Source organism: Mustela lutreola, chromosome 14 (genome assembly GCF_030435805.1).
Source record: "Mustela lutreola isolate mMusLut2 chromosome 14, mMusLut2.pri, whole genome shotgun sequence".
Taxonomy (NCBI): domain Eukaryota; kingdom Metazoa; phylum Chordata; class Mammalia; order Carnivora; family Mustelidae; genus Mustela; species Mustela lutreola.
The window spans coordinates 16,169,399-16,187,871 of NC_081303.1; the positions used below are offsets into that span (position 1 = coordinate 16,169,399).

Here is an 18,473-nt window from a genome sequence, read left to right on the forward strand (position 1 = left end):
ATAATAAGAAAGATAAATATTAATTATTTAGCTTACTAGGATTATGTTCATAACGAGTATCAAAAATTAAAACTTAGGGGTGCCTGAGTGGCTCAGTTGGTTAAGTGTCTGATTCTTGACTTCAGCTCAGGTCATGATCTCAAGAGTTGTGAGATTGAGCTCCAGGTCAGGCTCTGTGTTGCGTGCGGAGCCTGCTTTAGATTCTCTCCTGATCCTCCTTTCCCTGCCTTCTCTAAAAAAAAAAAAAAAATTAAAACTTACTTTATAGATCTGAGAAATATATTCTTAGAAGTAAAAATGGTTGGGGCACCTAGGTGTCTCAGTGGGTTAAAGCCTCTGCCTTCAGCTCAGGTCATGATCCCAGGGTCCTGGGATCAAGCCCCGCATCGGCTCTCTGCTCAGCGGGGAGCCTACTTCCCCCTCTCTCTCTCTGCCTGCCTCTCTGCCTACTTGTGTTCTCTGTCTAACTTGTGATCTCTGTATGTGATATAAATAAAATAAAATCTTTAAAAAAAAAAAAAGTAAAAATGGTTGAGTTTAAATATATACACTATATAAATCTGGGAGATCTGGTGTGTTAGTTCTTTAACTGTATAGTCTGTATAATTTATAGCAGATACATTTCTTCCAAGTAAGTGAAGTATAGTACACATTGTTACCAAAAAATGTTTCTATAATTTTTATTTCCTCTGATAAGACACTGTGCAAATGCAGTGCAGAAAGAAAAATAATGATGTTGAAGATATGATTGGAATGTAGAAATAGATCTTTTTAGTTGCTAAATTGATAGCTAAGTCTTGGTACTTTATCTGTTTGCCTCCCTACTTTATCTTAACTTAGTGTACTTATTATGGCTTAAGTAACTGTATACTGATCAATAGCCATCTACCATATATAGTTTTGAGAGTTATATAGAAATTGTGTACCAGAAGTAGGATGCAGATACCAGAGTTTTTTAGACATTTAACCGCATGAGGACTTTAAGATAAGAACAGTGAACACGAAGAAAATATTTTCGATGAAAGTGGAAGACTGCAGTGATTGTCATACAGCCTTATAGACCCTTTCAGTCCAAAATCATTTTAAAAAATTGTTTGCTTAGCATTCTGAATTTCATATTTCATTAAGTTTACATTTCTGCCTGCTTTAGTGCTAAAAAAAATTAATTTTCAGATTTAGGTGTTCAGGAATCTAGGATTTTAAATTCTTTTTTTTTCTTTTTTTTTTTAAAGATCCCATTCATTTATTTGACAGAGATCACAAGTAGGCAGAGAGGCAGGCAGAGACAGAGGAGGAAGCAGGCTCCCTGCCGAGCAGAGAGCCCGATGCGGGGCTCCATCCCAGGATCCTGAGATCATGACCTGTGCTGAAGGCAGAGGCTTTAACCCACCCAGCCACCCAGACACCCTGGGGTTTTAAATCCTTATTGTCATCCTATGTTAGCACTACTTCCCTGGGTAGACAGGTCCCAGTTTGGGTTTCTGCCTATGTCCTACCCTTTTGGGGAAGATGAAAAGTAGTGCAGAGACAGGAAAGAGAGTTTGGAGTTAGAGCTCCAGTCCTAACTCTATTACTTACTAATAGAGAGATCTTGGTAAAGCTCCTTAACCTTCGTGAACCTCAATTTTCTTTCCTTTAGAGATAATAGTGCCTATAATTAGGTTATTCTAATTAGCTTAAGATGTATGTGAACACAATTTTTAAGTCTAAATAATAAATGAATAATTACTAGTGTTATTGTTAACAATATATTGTATAATAATAATAACAACTATAAAAGAGTCATGCCCTCTGCTCTTGACATTTATAGAGTGACTGATTGTTACTATACTGTTCAAACTGGAAAATCTTGAGCTTTATCCTTTGTGTGTGTGTTTTTAAGGAATTTCTGTCACTGTTTTTTTTTTTTTAATATTTCATTTATTTATTTGAGAGAGAGACAGAACACAAGCGAGGAGAAGGTCAGAGGGAGAAGCAGACTCCCCATGGAGCCCGATGCAGGACTTCATCCCGGGACTCCAGGATCATGACCTGAGCCGAAGGCAGTCGCCTACCCACCTGAGCCACCCAGGCACCCCTCTGTCACTGTTTCTAATAAATTTTTTTTTTTAAGATTTTATTTATTTATTTGATAGACAGAGATCACAAGCAGGCAGAGAGGCAGGCAGAGAGAGAGGAGGAAGCAGGCTCCCCGCCAAGTAGAGCTTGATGGCGGGGCTTGATCCCAGGACTCTGAGATCACAACCCGAGCCGAAGGCAGCGGCTCAACCCACTGAGCCACCCAGGCGCCCCTCTAATAATATTTTTTAATAAGAGGGATAGTGATGCTCTGCCTGAGCAGTAGGTACCTTATTAAGTTTGTCCCTGTTCTGTGAAGTTTATATTGCATGTTATATAATAACTGTTCTTTAGCTGTCCATCATTAAAATCATTATAGAGGACAACAATTTTCATACATTATCTCATTTGAACTTTGCAACCATGGAATAAGATATTCAAAATAAACATTTTTTTCTTAAGATTTTATTTATTTATTTGACAGACAAAGATCACAAGTAGGCAGAGAGGCAGGCAGAGAGAGAGAAGGAGGCAGGCTCCCCGCCAGGCAGAGAGCCCGATGTGGGGCTCGATCCCAGGACCCTGAGATCATGACCTGAGCCGAAGGCAGAGGCTTTAATCCACTGAGCCACCCAGACACCCCAAGATAAACATGTTCTTGATGGCTTTTTTTTCCTACAACAATTGTATTGTGTTTCACATGTCCTTTCCCTGCAGTTTCCTCTACTGCCATCCTCATAACGTTTTTAGTCATTTTACTAAAATATAATTGCATACATAAAGTACATAAGTACATAAAGTATGCATGCATAAAGTATGATTGTATACATTTAATGTATACAACTCAGTGAGCTTGGAGATAAGTATACATCTGGGAAACCGTGACCATCTGGGAAACTATGCCATAGTATATCATCTCCAAAAGTTTCCTCACACCCTCTTTATTTATTATTATGTGTGTGTGTGATAAGAGCACTTAACATAAGATCTACCCTCTTGGAAAATTTTAAATATACAGTACAGTATTGTTAACTATAGGTGCTCTGTTTTATAGTAGAGTTTTAGGACTTACTCATCTTGTATAACTGAAGCTTTGTACCCTTTAATACCTCCTCATTTTCTCCTTCCCCCAGAAACCACCGTTCTACTCTCTGCTTCTGTGTATTTGACTATTTTAGATTCCTCATAAAATGAATTGTCAGAACCTACCACTCTGTTGTTTTATATGATGCAAAACATTGTAGATTTAATATGTATTATTAACACTATTAAAAATTAGAGGATATGGGACACCTGGGTGGCTCAGTTGGTTAAGGTCATGGTCCCGAAGTCCTGGGATCGAGTCCCATATTCATGCTTCTCCTGCTTTGCGGGGAGCCTGCTTCTTCCTCTCCCTCTGCCTCTCCCCCTGCTTGTGTTCTCTCTCTCTGTCAAATAAATAAATAAAATCTTTTAAAAAAAAATAGAGGATAATGTGAAAAAGATATTTGTATTTACTTACAGGTATAATGATTCATACCAGGGCACCTGAGTGGCTCAGTGGGTTAAAGCCTCTGCCTTCGGCTCAGGTCATGATCCCAGGGTCCTGGGATCAAGCCCCACATCGGGCTCTCTGCCTGGCGGGGAGCCTGCTTCCTCCTCTCTCTCTGCCTGCCTCTCTGCCTACTTGTGGTCTCTGTCAAATAAATAAATAAAATCTTAAAAAAAAAAAAAGATTCAGGGACACCTGGGTGGCTCGGTGGGTTCATCCTCTGCCTTCAGCTCAGGTCATGATCCCAGGGTCCTGGGATCGAGCCCCGCATCAGGCTCTCTGCTTAGCAGGGAGCCTGCTTCCTTCTCTCTCTGCCTGTCTCTCTGCCTACTTGTGATCTCTCTCTGTCAAATAAATAAATAAAATAAAAATTTAAAAAAAAAAAAAAGATTCATACATTGATAATGAAGAAGCAGCAGTATGATTGTTTTATGGTAGCCTGGTGTAACTGATTCCTTCCTAGTAGCCTAACCTATATACTAATAAAGGGATCGTTATAACATTTTTATAGCATACAGTATTACAGTCATATTCATAATACAGTATTGGAAACATTGCTTTTTAAAAAACATTTACCTTTGATGATAGGCCAATAGACAGTTTCTCCAGTTACTAGAGAGAGAGGTATACGGTATCCTATTTTTTTGAAAACAAAGTTATGAAACAGTAAGAAAACTAACATTATGAATTTTATATGAAGTATCACTCCTTTTATGCCTATAAAAGGATAGGCTATCCTCTTTCATACAAGTCTTGCGCACATGTTCTACAGTGACTACTTAGGAGAAGACAATGACACAGAAACATCTCCCACAGTTCTTGTCATACAGTTAATTAGATTTTCACACCAAGACATTCATACACATAAAACAGATAAGCTCATTGACTGTGCAGCGTGTTGGTTATTTATTGTTCATTAGGTGGAAGTGCATCACCATAAAGGTCTTCAACCTCGTCTTTGTATCACGTAGGCTGAGGCAGAAAAGGAAGGGTTGATGCTGCTGTCTTCAGGGGGCAGAGGCTGAAAAGGTGGACAATGTAGAAGGGGAGGCAGAAAAGCAGGCACATACCGAAATACTTAATTTCTGTCTGATTTTTTTTTTTTTGCCTTCTCATATCTCAAGAAATGTGTCTATATGGCACCAACTTTCTTCCACCATTTTCTTTAGTTTCAGTGCCTCTATCATAAAAAAGAGTGCATGTTATAAAAGAAGTCAAAGGCAGTCTTGAATAATTGGAAGCCTTCTGCCAGATTATCTAACGTCAGTTTGTTTCCTGACAGTTCTCGGTCTTCTGCCTTCTTCCTCAGTGCAGGCCCACTCATCTCCATCAGGTCATCTTTTAATTCCTCTGATGTGCTGTTTGCTCATGAGTGTCTCCAAGATGCATATCTTTGTTTTTAATTCCAGTGTAATTAACATACAGTGTGATATTAGTTTCATATATACAGTATAGTGACTCAGCAGTTACTCAGAGCTTCTCACAAAAAGTGTACTCTTAAACCCCTGCACCTGTTTCCCCCTCCTCCCTCCTACCTCCCCTCTGGTAACCATCAGTTTGTTCTCTATATTTAAGAGTCTGGTTTTTTCTTTTGTTTCTTTTTTCTTTGTTTGCTTTCTTTGTTAAGTTCCACATATGAGTGAAGTCATATGGTAGTTGTCTTTCTCTGACTGGTTTATTTCACTTAGCATTATATCCTCTAGATTCGTCCATGTTGTGCACATCGCAAGATTTCATTTTTTATACACACACACACACACACACCCCAGATCTTCCTTATCCATTCATCTATCAGTGTACACTTGGGTTGCTTCCACAATTTGGCTATTGTAAATAATGCTGCAGTAAACATAATGATGAGTGTATCTTTTCAAATTAGTGTTTTCATATTCTTCGGTTAAACACCCCATAGTGGAATTACTGGATCATAGGGTAGTTCTCTTTTTAGTTTTTGGAGAAACCTCCATACTGTTTTGCACAGCAGCTGCACCAGTTTGATTCCCACCATTAATACAACGAGGATTATTTTCTCTCCTCATCTGTGCCAACACTTGCTTCTTGTGTTTTTTATTTTCTCCATTCCAACAGGTGCGAGGTGATATCTCATTGTGGTTTTGATTTGCATTTTCCTAATGATGCGTGATATTGAGCATCTTTTCATGTGTCTGTTGCCATCTGTGTCTTCTTTGTAGAAATATCTAGTTCATGTCTTGTGTCCATTTTTAATTGGGTTATTTGTTTTTGTGTGTGTTGAGTCATAGTTCTTTCTCTATTTTGGGGACTAATCCTTTATCAAATATGTCATTTGCAAATATTTTCTCCTATTATGTGGGTTGTCTTTTAGTTTTGTTCATGATTTCCTTTGCTGTATAGAATTTTTATTTTGGTGGAGTCCCAGTAATTTATTTTTGCTTTTGTTTCCCTTGCCTCAGGAGGCCTATCTAGAAAAGAAGTTGCAGCAGCCGATGTCAGAGACATTATCACCTGTGCTGTTTTTTAGGATTTTTGTGGTTTCAGCTCTTACATTTATTTAGGTCCTTAATTCATTTTGAGTTTCTTTTTGTAGATGGTTTAAGAGAGGAGTCTAGTTTTATTCTTTTGCATGTAGCTGTCCAGTTTTTCCAACACTATTCGTTGAAGAGACTGTCTTTTTACCATTGCATATTCTTTCCTCCTTTGCCGAAGATTGACTGTGTAATAATGAGTTTTTTTCTGGGCTCTTTATTCTGTTCCACTGACCTTTATATCTGTTTTTGTTTCAATACCATACTGTTTCGATTACGACAGCTTTTTAGTATAGCTTGAAATACAGGATCTATATCTTGAAACCCTTCACCCCTTACCTTTTCTGCCACATCCATGATTTCTTTCATGATTTCCTTGATTGGCTGTATTGTAAATCCTCTGAGGTCATACACATCTGGACAGTTTTCTCTGGCAGGAATTTATTGTTTTGGGTTTGATGGCTTTTTCTGTAACACCTATGGCATTATTAAAGAATATACTACTGTCAATTTTATGCAACTATTAATACTGCATCTTTATGTTCATTTACATTTCTTTCAGCTACAAATGGCACCATGTACAGTCTGTGTGCATAAATTCTGATAAATGTTGACTTTTGTCATTTGTGTGTATTTTATGATAGCAAATGATAGAAGAGTATCTACATATGTTATGTGTTCACAAAATATCTTTTTCTTAATATTTGAAAATACTTCTAGGCTATCCATTTCTACTGTAAGTTTTTTCAAATTGTTCTAAGCCATTAAAAAATTTTCCAATCTATTTATTTTTAAAAATAAACATATGGGGGCACCTGGGTGGCTCAGTTGGTTGAGCGTCTTCCTTCAGCTCAGGTCATGGTCCCAAGGTCCTGGGATCAAGCCCCGTATCAAGCTCCCTGTTCAGCAGGGAGCCTGCTTCTCCCTCTGTCCTTCCTCCTATTTGTGCTCTTTTTCTCTCTCTCTCAAATAAATAAAGTCTTTTTAAAAAATTCACATATAAGTGGACCTGCACAGTTCAAACCTATATTGTTCAAGAATTAAGTATGTATGCGACATTTTTTATCTATTCATCCATCAGTGGACATTTAGGTTGCTTCCATGGCTTGGCTATTGTGAATATTACTGCAGTGCACCTGGGCACACAGATATCTCTTCAAGACCCTAATTTCATTTCCTTTGGGTATACCAAAAGTGGGATTGCTGGATCATATGGGAATTTCATTCTTCAGTTTCTGAGGCACCTTTATATTCTTTTCCATAGTGGCTATAGCAATTTAAATTCCTACCTACAGTGTACAAGGGTTCCCTTTTCTCTACATCCTCTGTACATACCTTGCTCTTGTTTTTTGGATAATAGCCATCTTAACAGGCGTGAGGTGAATCTTACTGTGATTTTGATCACGTAGCTCATCCTGTTGTTGTTTTTTTTTTTTAAAGATTTTATTTATTTATTTGACAGAGATCACAAGTAGGCAGAGAGACAGGCAGAGAGAGAAGGGGAAGCAGGCTCCCTGCTGAGCGGAGAGCCTGATGCGGGGCTCGATCCCAGAACCCTGGGATCATGACCTGAGCTGAAAGCAGAGGCTTTAACCCACTGAGCCACCCAGGTGCCCCAGCTCACCCTGTTTTTTAAGTGTGCTATAATCCCATGGTCTGTTTTTGCTTTTGTTTCCTGTGTTTTGGTGTCATATATAGGAAATCATTGCCAAGACCAATGTCAGGAAGCTTTTTCCCTGTCTTTTTTTTCTGAGAGCTTTATGGTTTGGGGGTCTTTTTTTTTTTTTTTTCCTTAAGTTTTCTTTTTTTAAGCAATCTCCACACCCAACATGGGGCTCAAACTCACGAACCCAAGATCAGTTGTCACATCCTCCTCAACTGAGCCATCAAGGCTCAGTTATTTGATTCTTATGTTTAAGTCTTGAATCCATTTTGATTTTTTGTATATGGTGTAAAAGTCCAGTTCATTCTTTTGCTTGTGGATATCCAGTTTTCCCAGCACCATTTATTTTAGGAGACTGTCCTTTCCCCATCATTTATTGTTGGTACCCTTGTTAAAGATCTCTTGATCAGGGGCGCCTGGGTGGCTCAGTGGGTTAAGCTGCTGCCTTCGGCTCAGGTCATGATCTCAGGGTCCTGGGATCGAGCCCCGCATCGGGCTCTCTGCTCTGCAAGGAGCCTGCTTCCTCCTCTCTCTCTGCCTGCCTCTCTGCTTGCTTGTCATCTCTCTCTGTCAAATAAATAAATAAAATCTCTAAAAAAAAAAAAAATTTAATAAAAAAAAAAAAAAGATCTCTTGATCATATCTGCATGGTTTTATTTCTGTACTCTGCTCTCTGCTGTTGGTCTCTCTGTTTTTATGCCAGTGCCATACTGTTTTGATTACTCTGGCTTTATAATGTATTTTGAAGTCAGGAAGTGTGACACCCCCAGCTTTGTTGTTCTTTCTCAAAATTTCTTTAAACTATTTGGAATCTTTTGTGTTTCCATACAGATTTTAGGATTGTTTTTTATTTCTGTAAAAGATGTCATTGGAATTTTGATTGAAGTATCCTGAATCTGTATATTGCTTTGGGTAGTATAGACATTATGAGAATATTAATTCTCCAATCCACGAACATGTGGATTTAGTTGTGTCTACTTCAATTTTTACTTTAAGATTTACTTATTTGAAGAGAGAGCAGGAGAGGGGAAAGGGTCAAGGGAGAAGCAGACTCCCCGCTGAGCTGGGAATCTGATGTGGGACTCAAAATGGAGCTCTGGGATCATGACCTGAGCCAAAGGCAGTCACTTAACCAACTGAGCCACCCACGCGCCCCGTCTGCTTTAATTTTTTATTAGTGTTTTATAGTTTTCAGTGTACAAGTCTTTCACTACCTTGTTTAAGTTTATTCCCAAGTGTTTTATTCTTTTTGAAATAGGATTATTTTCTTTGTTTTTTTAATTTTAAAATTTAAAATATTCTGAGTTGTGTAACTATTATATTTGTTACATAATAACTGTATAACTAATGTTATAAGTATAGTATTATTATAGTTATATATTATATGGTAGTTAGGTATTACATAAAAATATATCTCATTTGATCTTTTTATATAATAATGTATAGTACAGTATTATAGTTTTATATTATTATAATTATGTATTATTATAATATCATACATTGTTTCATTTGATCTTTGCGACCATAAAGTAAGATATTCAAGAGAAACATCATTTCATGGAATTTGTTTGTTTTAGTAATAGAGTTCTTAACTATGGTGACCTAACTTGGAAGTTTCTGAATAATGTAATTTCTAAGGCTAAACCAGTAATTATAGAACAATATGCCTTTAGAATGCAGGTTGATGTCATTTTGTTTCATTTGAGGTTTTTTTGTCATATGACCAAAAATAAGACTATTTCTGTATCTTAGCAGTGCTAATTTTATACCTCTAGTTTAGTCCATTATTTCTCAAATGAAAGCTCTTGGCAAACACCTGGAAGGTCGTTTATAGATACATAAGTTATAAAACTCCAGGCAAATGATAGGTAACAGTATTGGTAAATATAGGTCATACAAATTAGTAACTCAGCTTCTTCACCTTCTGAACCCTGTCTTTCCATTTCTTCTTTCTTTTATGTTAAAATCTGTGGTCATACCAAGAAGTATGGAGGGGGAAAGTAAAGAGGATAGTTTTTGTTTGCTAAACTAATGATAGAAATAGAGATTTGGTGGAGTCATAATAAAATTATTTTTTAAATCTTTGGTTTAACCATAAACCTAAATAAAACTGAATTGTCTCTCAATAGAAATGGTGAAAGATTTTTAATATAATTTTTAAAAATATTTCTCATATTTGAAATGATCAGAGGCACCAGAGCAAATATTTGTATCAGTCTGAGGTAGAGAATAGAATTAACATTGCATTTTACCTAAAACTTAGCCTTGTTCAGTTAGCTCAGTAATCCATAATCCATATTTTGTCCTTTTTTCCCTCTTACAGCATCATCACCAGGCAAGAGCTCAATATATGGCAATTTTTCAGATGGTATAACATGTTTTTGTTTTAGTTGTCCTTATTTTCTTTGTTCTCTTAACTTTGTGCCATAAGTTTCACTACTTCCATTAAATAATTTGGGTCAAATACTTTAAGGCTTTCTAACAAAACAAATGTACTTTATGCTTTATACTAGACCCCATGGCATGCTGTGAATAATTATGAAAGAAATAACTCTTGAGTCTCAAGGAGCTGTCGGTCTAACAGGCATCTAGATCCTCCCACATTTTCTTCTATTTCTGGCTGATTTCTGCCTTATATTCTCTTGGTGAAATTTGTATTTTCTTTCTCTGTTGGAAATACTTAAATTATGAACCATAAATTGATAGTCTTTATTATTCCTATCATTAGATGACAGCATTCAGAAATCAGAGCTTGGAAACCAGTCTCCTTCAACCTCTAGCCAACGTAAGTTTGTGTATTCAGTTTCTATTAAATGAGTTTCTAAAATTGGTCATACATAATTGTTTTAAACTTTTTTGACAGCAAAAAATAATGCTATTTGAAGAGTTATATTTTAAGCACTTAGGAGGAAAAAGTGTGTATTTTACTAGCAGTGAAATTCTTTAAGGACAAACTATATGAAACAACATCTGGTTTTCCCTTTCACTTAATTAGCCATAAGATCAAAGTAAAAAAGCAAAACTAATACCAATAGCCAGGTGAACCTTGCTGTGTCAAAAGAAAGATGGCACATGGCATGATGTAATAGGATTACCACGGGTTTTAGAGTTCACAGACCTGTATTTGGATTAGATTGGACCCCTTAACCTTCTGTCACAGCCTTCCAGCAAGTTTCTTTAATTCTCTAAGCGTATTTATTATCCCGAAGAGACTAAGAAAGTAACAGTGACTCTCACTTTGGTCTCAGTACTACTTTCCACTAGCAAGATTAGTACCTTTAAGGAACTTTTCTTATGTAATATGGGCTATACCTATCCATATTTACCTAGAAATTAAAATTGAAAAACTTTAAAAATACCTACTTATTTTTAAATAATTTAGTAAGAATAATGACAGATTGCTTATATTTAGTAAGAATAATGACAGACATAGAGGAGATTTTCTAATCTCTTCAATGTCTGGGTTTATAAAATAGAGCTGGATTCTCATATCAGCTTCTGTATTCAGTTGTTAAATATATTGTTTTGGTTGCGGTATATAGAAAAATCCAGCTTTATACAGATAATGTAGATTTTTCTAATAGTTTAAATATAGTTTGGGATATTCTCTTTTCGATACTGTCCAAAACTCAAAAAGTTACTTAATATGTAAGATCTGAAGCCAAATTAATGATTTTTTTGTGTTCTATTACATTAAAATTGGCCTTTCTTGGGACGCCTGGGTGGCTCAGTTGGTTAAGCAGCTGCCTTCGGCTCAGGTTATGATCCCAGCGTCCTGGGATCGAGTCCCACATCGGGCTCCTTGCTCCGCAGGGAGCCCGCTTCTCCCTCTGCCTCTGCCTTCCACTCTGTCTGCCTGTGCTAGCTCTCGCTCGCTCTCTCTCTCTCTGACAAATAAATAAATAAAATCTTTAAAAAAAAAAAAATTGGCCTTTCTTGCACTTGGAATAGAATATCATGCACTGATCATTGGGAAAATACTGGGTCACTAAATTATGTCAATCTTGCGAATGTTGACACATTTATAAGACAGTATAAAAAGATCGCATTTGTTAATATCACCACCAATCTCGAGAGAAAAAGTCTTTAAGGGTTCAGGAGCTGTCGAGTTTATAGTGTTAGATACAGTATTTCCACAATCCTGATTTTCACTTTAAACTGTGAATTTTATAATTGGCAACAAATATTGTCAGTTGTTTTCCTAGAAACAGCAGACTCACTTTGTTCATTTTCAAGAAAATGTCTGGCAAATAAATACTCAAGTCTGACTAACCATAGTTTTTCCCTTGTTTTTGAAAGTACTAGTTCAGCTCAATTCAGTTGCACAAAATTATTTTCCCTGAGAAAACTACTGTACTGTGCCAGGTATCAGTAGCACTTTATGTACATTTCCCAGTTCTTTGCATACTTTATTGAGATTTGCATTCAAGGGTTGAATTTTAATATGATAAATAATTTTAACTGCTCTATGAAGCAGTTTCGCTGATAGCCCTAAATGCATGGCTGTGAGTACAAAGACTACATTAGCACTGCCCTGTGATCTATGCTAAGGTATCATTTGCTTTTCCCACCATGGCTTTGCACCATCAATGCAAACGTCAACATGGTGGGAAAAGTCAGAGAACATCTTAGTGTTACGAGACTAACTTTTTAACCTCAGGGACCCTCTTGGAAGGATCTAGAGGTACCCAGCAATCACAGTTTGACAACCATTGCTCTAAAAGGTTCATAGTACAAATAAAATAGAAGGTGTAAAAGTATTGTTCCTATTCTATTTAAATGAAGTGGCATATGAGAAAGTATTTATAAACTGAAAAGCGCTAGATAAATGTAAATTGATATTATTATTGCCAGTAATAATTAGGAATGAATTGCATAATCAGTTTTACTGGTATTAACTTGCATTCCACAAAAGGTGGGCATCGGTGCAATTAAAGGGACAGCTAGCTACTATAAAATATGGAAGACTTTCACTTACAGTGCATCCTTTTTTAACCCCTTTATATACTTCAGAAACATTGCATGTCTGGATAATAAGCTGTATGAATTTGGGGTGTCTAAATTTAAAACTATATTATCAAATGACTTTTATTATTGTTTGCCTCCCAAATATTAGCAGTAGTAATAATAATAGTTCTGCCTTAAAAATAATACTATTTCCGGGGCGCCTGGGTGGCTCAGTGGGTTAAAGCCTCTGCCTTCGGCTCAGGTCGTGATCCCAGGGTCCTGGGATTGAGCCCCGCATCGGGCTCTCTCCTCAGCGGGGAGCCTGCTTCCTTCTCTCTCTCTCTCTCTGCCTGCCTCTCTGCCTACTTGTGATCTCTGTCAAATAAATAAATAAAATCTTTAAAAAAATAATAATAAAAAATAATACTATTTCCGACTTGCTTATGCCATTTCGTATCTTTGAATTCTGCTTTTTCCTTTTAAGGCTTTTTATTATTTTGACATTGAAGAGACACATGCATACTTATATGCCTAAAACCTATGGGTGTGAAATTTTCTTAAATACATGTGAGGAACATTTCTTTTTTTTTTTTTTTAGATTTTATTTATTTATTTGACAGAGAGAGAGAGATCACAGGAAGGCAGAGGGGGGGGTGAAAGCAGGCTTCCTGGTGAGCAGAGAGCCCGATACAGGGCTTGATCCCAGGACCCTGACATCATGACCTGAGCTGATGGCCTCTGCCCAACCCACTGAGCCACCCAGGCACCCGAGGAACATTTCTTTAAGAAAGTAAATTCTGGGACATCTGGGTGGCTCAGGGGGTTGGGCCTCTGCCTTCAGCTCGGGTCATGATCTCAGGGTCCTGGGATCAAGCCCCGCATCGGGCTCTCTGCTCAGCAGGGAGCCTGCTTCCCCCTCTCTCTCTGCCTGCCTACTTGTGAGCTCTATCTCTCCGTCAAATAAATAAAATCTTAAAAAAAAAAAGAAAAGAAAAGAAAGTAAATTACTAGCTCCATTCTTTAAATTCCTTCCTCTTTTATCTAATGTTTATGAAGAGTAATACTGATTTTAAGTCACTTGTCCTTGAATCTAAGAAAATGGTATTTGAATCTGTCATTTCTTTCTTTTCTTTTTTTTCTTTTTTCCTGTCCTGAGCAGAAGTGACTGGACAACCCAAAAGTGCATCTTATAGCAAGATGTGGTGGTGGCTACTTGTTCTGATAGTTTCTTTGGCTCTTGGGAGTTACTTGTTCCCTCATCGTCCTGAGGCGGAAACCACTGCTGTTCAAGAGTTCCAGAACCAGATGAAACAACTTATGAATAAGTATCAAGGTCAAGATGAGAAGCTGTGGAAAAGGAGCCTCACATTCCTGGAGAAACATCTGAACAGCTCCCAGCCCCGGCCTCAGCCTGCTATCTTGCTGCTCACTGCTGCTCGGGATGCGGAAGAAGCGCTCAGATGTCTGAGTGAACAAATTGCCGATGCCTACTCTTCTTTCCGGAGTGTCCGTGCCATCCGGATTGATGGGACAGGCAAAGCTACTCAGGACAGTGATGTTGTCAAACAAGAGGTAGATTGGGAACTGAGCAATGGATTCCAGAACGGCCAGAATGCTGCCGTGGTACACCGCTTTGAGTCACTGCCTGCAGGCTCCACTTTGATCTTCTATAAATATTGTGACCATGAAAATGCAGCCTTCAAAGATGTAGCCTTAGTCCTGACTGTCTTGTTGGAGGAAGAGACACTGGGAACCAGTCTAGGCCTAAAGGAAATTGAAGAAAAAGTGAGAGATTTCCTCAAAGTCAAGTTCACCAGCTCGGACACACCCAACTCCTACAAACATATGGATCCAGACAAACTGAGCGGGCTCTGGAGCCGTATTTCTCACTTGGTCCTGCCTGTCCAACCTGAAAATGCCCTGAAAAGTGGCATCTGCTTATAAGTCTGACAGAAGACAAATCATGTCTCAAGTTCTGAGAATTTTTCAGACTTTCTAGCTAGAGACGGGATTCAGAGCTCTTTTTGAAGGAACTGGTTTCTTTTTAAAGGAAGTCAAATTCTTATGTAAACATGGAACATCTAAATCATTTATTCAACCTAATTATCTGTTACCTGAGAGAATCATTTCTCTGTTTCCTTTGAGATCTGTGTTAACGATCTCTGAGGACTATAAATCATATGGGATCCCATAGAGGATCTGTTTAGGTTCAGGGTTGCAACATTATTGCTATGGTATGACCAGACCAGGTTGCGGGGGTTGGGGGGGGGGGGATTGGGGTCCTTCCTATGAATCCTCTCAATTTTTTAAGTTAGATTTTTCACAGAGTTTGCTATTAGTAAGGCAGCTCTCTAAATGCAACTGTGGGTTTTCCCATTTTGTTCTCTTCTACATTATTAGGTGTGAGTTCCTTAGCTTCCCCTTGTAGGAACGAGAGTAATGAAAGGTCACCAGAGTTTGTTTTGGGATTTTTTTTTCTTTGTTTTTGGAGGGCAGGAGAAGGAGACAAGGCAAAAGAGAAATTGTCGAATGAGGAAGGAAAGGGGGGAAAAATCTTCAAGATGAAATTTAAAATAAGCCACTGAGACTTAGGTCTCTCAGACATAGCCATATGAACTCCATTCTCGGTGAATTCTGTTCGGGTTTATTTTTCACACAGCCTTTTCTTCCTTTAAGAAATTTTTGGTCCTCCAAAGGATTTTGAAGCATGTATATTCTAAGGTTTAGCATATTTGTTCATTTGTCTCTGAAGGGTGTGGTCAGTTCAGAGCAGTTTATTTTGGAAATATCCTGAAGCCTTTGTTTTGAACTCAGAAATGCAGTTGCAGGAATTGGTAAACCATTGGTCCACCAGCTTTCCTAGACTGCTGAAGAAGGACTTGATTCTCTGCGTGCAGTCCTAAGTCCTTTAATGACACTCTTATGACAAATGTAAAGATTTACTGTACACGTGATAAATTTTATTAAGAGTGCCTCAAGCCAAAATGAAAGTAAACTTGGCCATATGTGAAGAATGTTGAAATGTACTATTGTGCATTCCTGTGCTACTGTTGTGTTTCAGGTGTCACTTAGCTTCTGTAACTGAGATTTCTCAAAATTTGTCGACCGCTGTGCTTTTCTTAAAATCTTAAGATTCCGGATCCACCATGGTTTTGTTTAGTTTCTTATTGTCTACAAAACTTAAAATGAAAATAACTGTTTTTAGAATACTAGAGGCAGTCATTGACTTAACCATTTACCTGTTGAAGATCCCATGCCTGGTAGTGGGGTGTGGTCTGGTTTCCCCCAGCTACAGGACAACCAGTATTCCTAAATTTATACCCTTTATTGAAATTTGCTCCTGACTGTCAGAAGTCAGGCCATCTGATTTATAGAGGATTCTAAAACAAGAGTTTTTGAAAAGGCTTATTTATACACATATATTATATGGAGAAACAAATGTTTTTATTAAATGTTTCGCTGACCAAAATAATTTTAAAGAAATTAACGTTACTTATATCTTTCAGGAAAAATAATTGTAGCAGCTGATCTGTAAATGACTTTAGAAGCTATTTTAGTAATTTAAATAAATTTACTTTCTTGGTTTTTACTCTATGTCTTGTAAACTTAATGATTCATAAACTTTGGGGGTTTTTGTCAGTTAATCCTAGAGCTTTCTTGACACTTGAACAATTTTAGTAACTTCCGCTAACAGGAACAAAGGCCAAAGAACTGGAGCTATTCACAAGTGTATTGGTTTAAAGATGTAATCACCATGGTTTTCTGTTTCGTGCAGGTATTTGAAGTATCACTATGTTGGAATTAATTTAGGTTTTCCTGGCTTGGCAAAAGTATCTACAGCAGTGTTGCTCAAATTTTTTCTTCTTACCTTGGTAAAGAGCCTTAATAAGATACTGTTTTTTCTAATTGTCTACCCCCTAGAACCACACATATACCACACATATACACTGTACCTGTTCATGGACTATTTATTTTTGTCCTTTATACATAAGAAGATAAAATTTTTTGCCCTCCAAGAACCAATATTTGTCCCCACTGAGAATGTAAGCTCAAGAACACGTGTATTTGATTTAATTTATGTATGTATGTGTGTGTATTTATCTATTCATTACGTAGACTCCACGCCCAGCATGGAGCCCAATGTCAGGCTTGAACTTAGAACCCTGAGATCAAGATCTGAGCTGAGATCAAGAGTCAGATGCCACCGGGGCATCCCGAGAACATCTGTATTTTGGATGCTGCCTGAAACGTTCTGTTTTCTGTTTATGTTATCACCCTTTTGGGAGGGAAAATTTAGTAAGTCATCAGCTTGAAAATAGGAGCTAGGGTATCTAGCAATTAAGCACATTGTGACTTTGGGTGGCAACACTGGCCCAGGGAAAACCACAGCACAGAAATCTTAGAGATTTCTAGAAATTAATTTGTTTCCCTTCCTTTAATGACTTTCATATCTTTAGGGAATTTTTCTAGCTCTCCAGTTCTCAAAACAAAGGTAGGAAGTAAACTTGATTTTTATTCTATGAAGAGAACTGTAACTTCTTTGCATAGTTCATGCCCTTAGTTAATACCTAAAGACACAAAATCCAGTTTCCCTTTGATCTTAGGTCTTTGGAAAGTGGCCTTTATGTTGGCAATGTAAGGAAGCATTTCTAGTGACTGGATAATGGACAGTACTGGTACATTGTCTCTATCAAGGTCATAGAGTAAAATCTTACAATATGAGGATTCTACTGGCATTTTCCACCTGGGAAGAAGATGTGAGTCCTGAGTTGGAAAACAAGCCAAGAAGGTTGTCATCGACTAAAAGGAAACTCCTGCCTTGAATATCTTTCTCTCTTTGGCCTGGATTTAGAGAAGTCCTGACATTCTTGCAGCCTCTTGGGGATTGTAGGGAAGAGAGCCTGTCACCTGAGCATATATAGGCAGAAACCCTTCACCATTTACATATTGTACCCTTGTCTTTTGCCCATTCCTAGACACATCTGGAATATTTCTTCCTCTCTTGCCTTCTCCCTTTCCCCAATTTTATGCTTTGCTAATTCTTATTTGTTTGTTCTTCGGGCTCCGTTTTTTAGGCAGACTGCTCAGATATTTGTTGAATAAAAATTGCACATCCTACCTAATTAACTGAAGTAGGCTAAGTCGTATCTTAGTACTTCACCTGCTCTTTTTCTGTTATTCCTGAGCCTTTTTCTAAAGCTGTAGAACTATTTCACGGGGCACCTGGGTGGCCCAGTGGGTTAAGTGTCTGCCTTCTGCTCAGGTCATGATCCCAGGGTCCTGGGATCAGGCTTCCTTGCTCAGCGGGGAGCCTGCTTCTCCTTACTTGCTGCTTCCCCTGCTTGTGCTTGCTCTCTGCCTCTTCTCTCTCTGTGTCAAATAAATAAAATTTAAAAAAAAAAAAAAGTAAAGCTATACAACTACTCCAGCCTCATTTCAGTAGTGCTATCAGTAATTTAAGGAAGAGGACCGATGCCATGGGATACTGGTTCTTTTCTGGTGGAAGCAAGGATTATTAGTGAGGGGTCTCCAAGGGGAAGGTGAATGGTAAGAGACAAAACTGGAAGGCCATGAGGTCTTTATGCTGAGATTCAAAATTTGAGTTTCCTTTAAAAAGCAAGTTTCTGTTACATCTTATATTGCCTCAGAGGGAAGTACAGCCCAAATAAGGGATGGCTATAGGTGTGGAGTGAAGAAGGATAAGAAAAAATATTTAGGTAGAAATGACAAAGTATGGTTAATTGAATGTTAGAGAAAATACCTCATAGAG

At 37.8% G+C, this 18,473-nt stretch overlaps 1 protein-coding gene across 2 annotated transcripts in view; it reads left to right on the top strand.

Annotated features, from left to right (window-relative positions):
- TOR1AIP1 (torsin 1A interacting protein 1) overlaps positions 1–16,297 on the top strand; it is a 42,352-nt gene extending 26,055 nt beyond the window's left edge. Inside the window, exons 10-12 of one of the 2 annotated variants that reach the window (XM_059146465.1) lie at positions 10,080–10,124; positions 10,485–10,541; positions 13,863–16,297. In XM_059146465.1, the coding sequence (XP_059002448.1) occupies positions 10,080–10,124; positions 10,485–10,541; positions 13,863–14,647 (887 nt within the window). In that variant the 3' untranslated portion in view covers positions 14,648–16,297. The remainder of the gene's footprint in view (positions 1–10,079; positions 10,125–10,484; positions 10,542–13,862) is intronic. The other variant, XM_059146466.1, reaches the window with a different exon arrangement.
- The last annotated feature ends 2,176 nt before the right edge of the window (positions 16,298–18,473 follow it).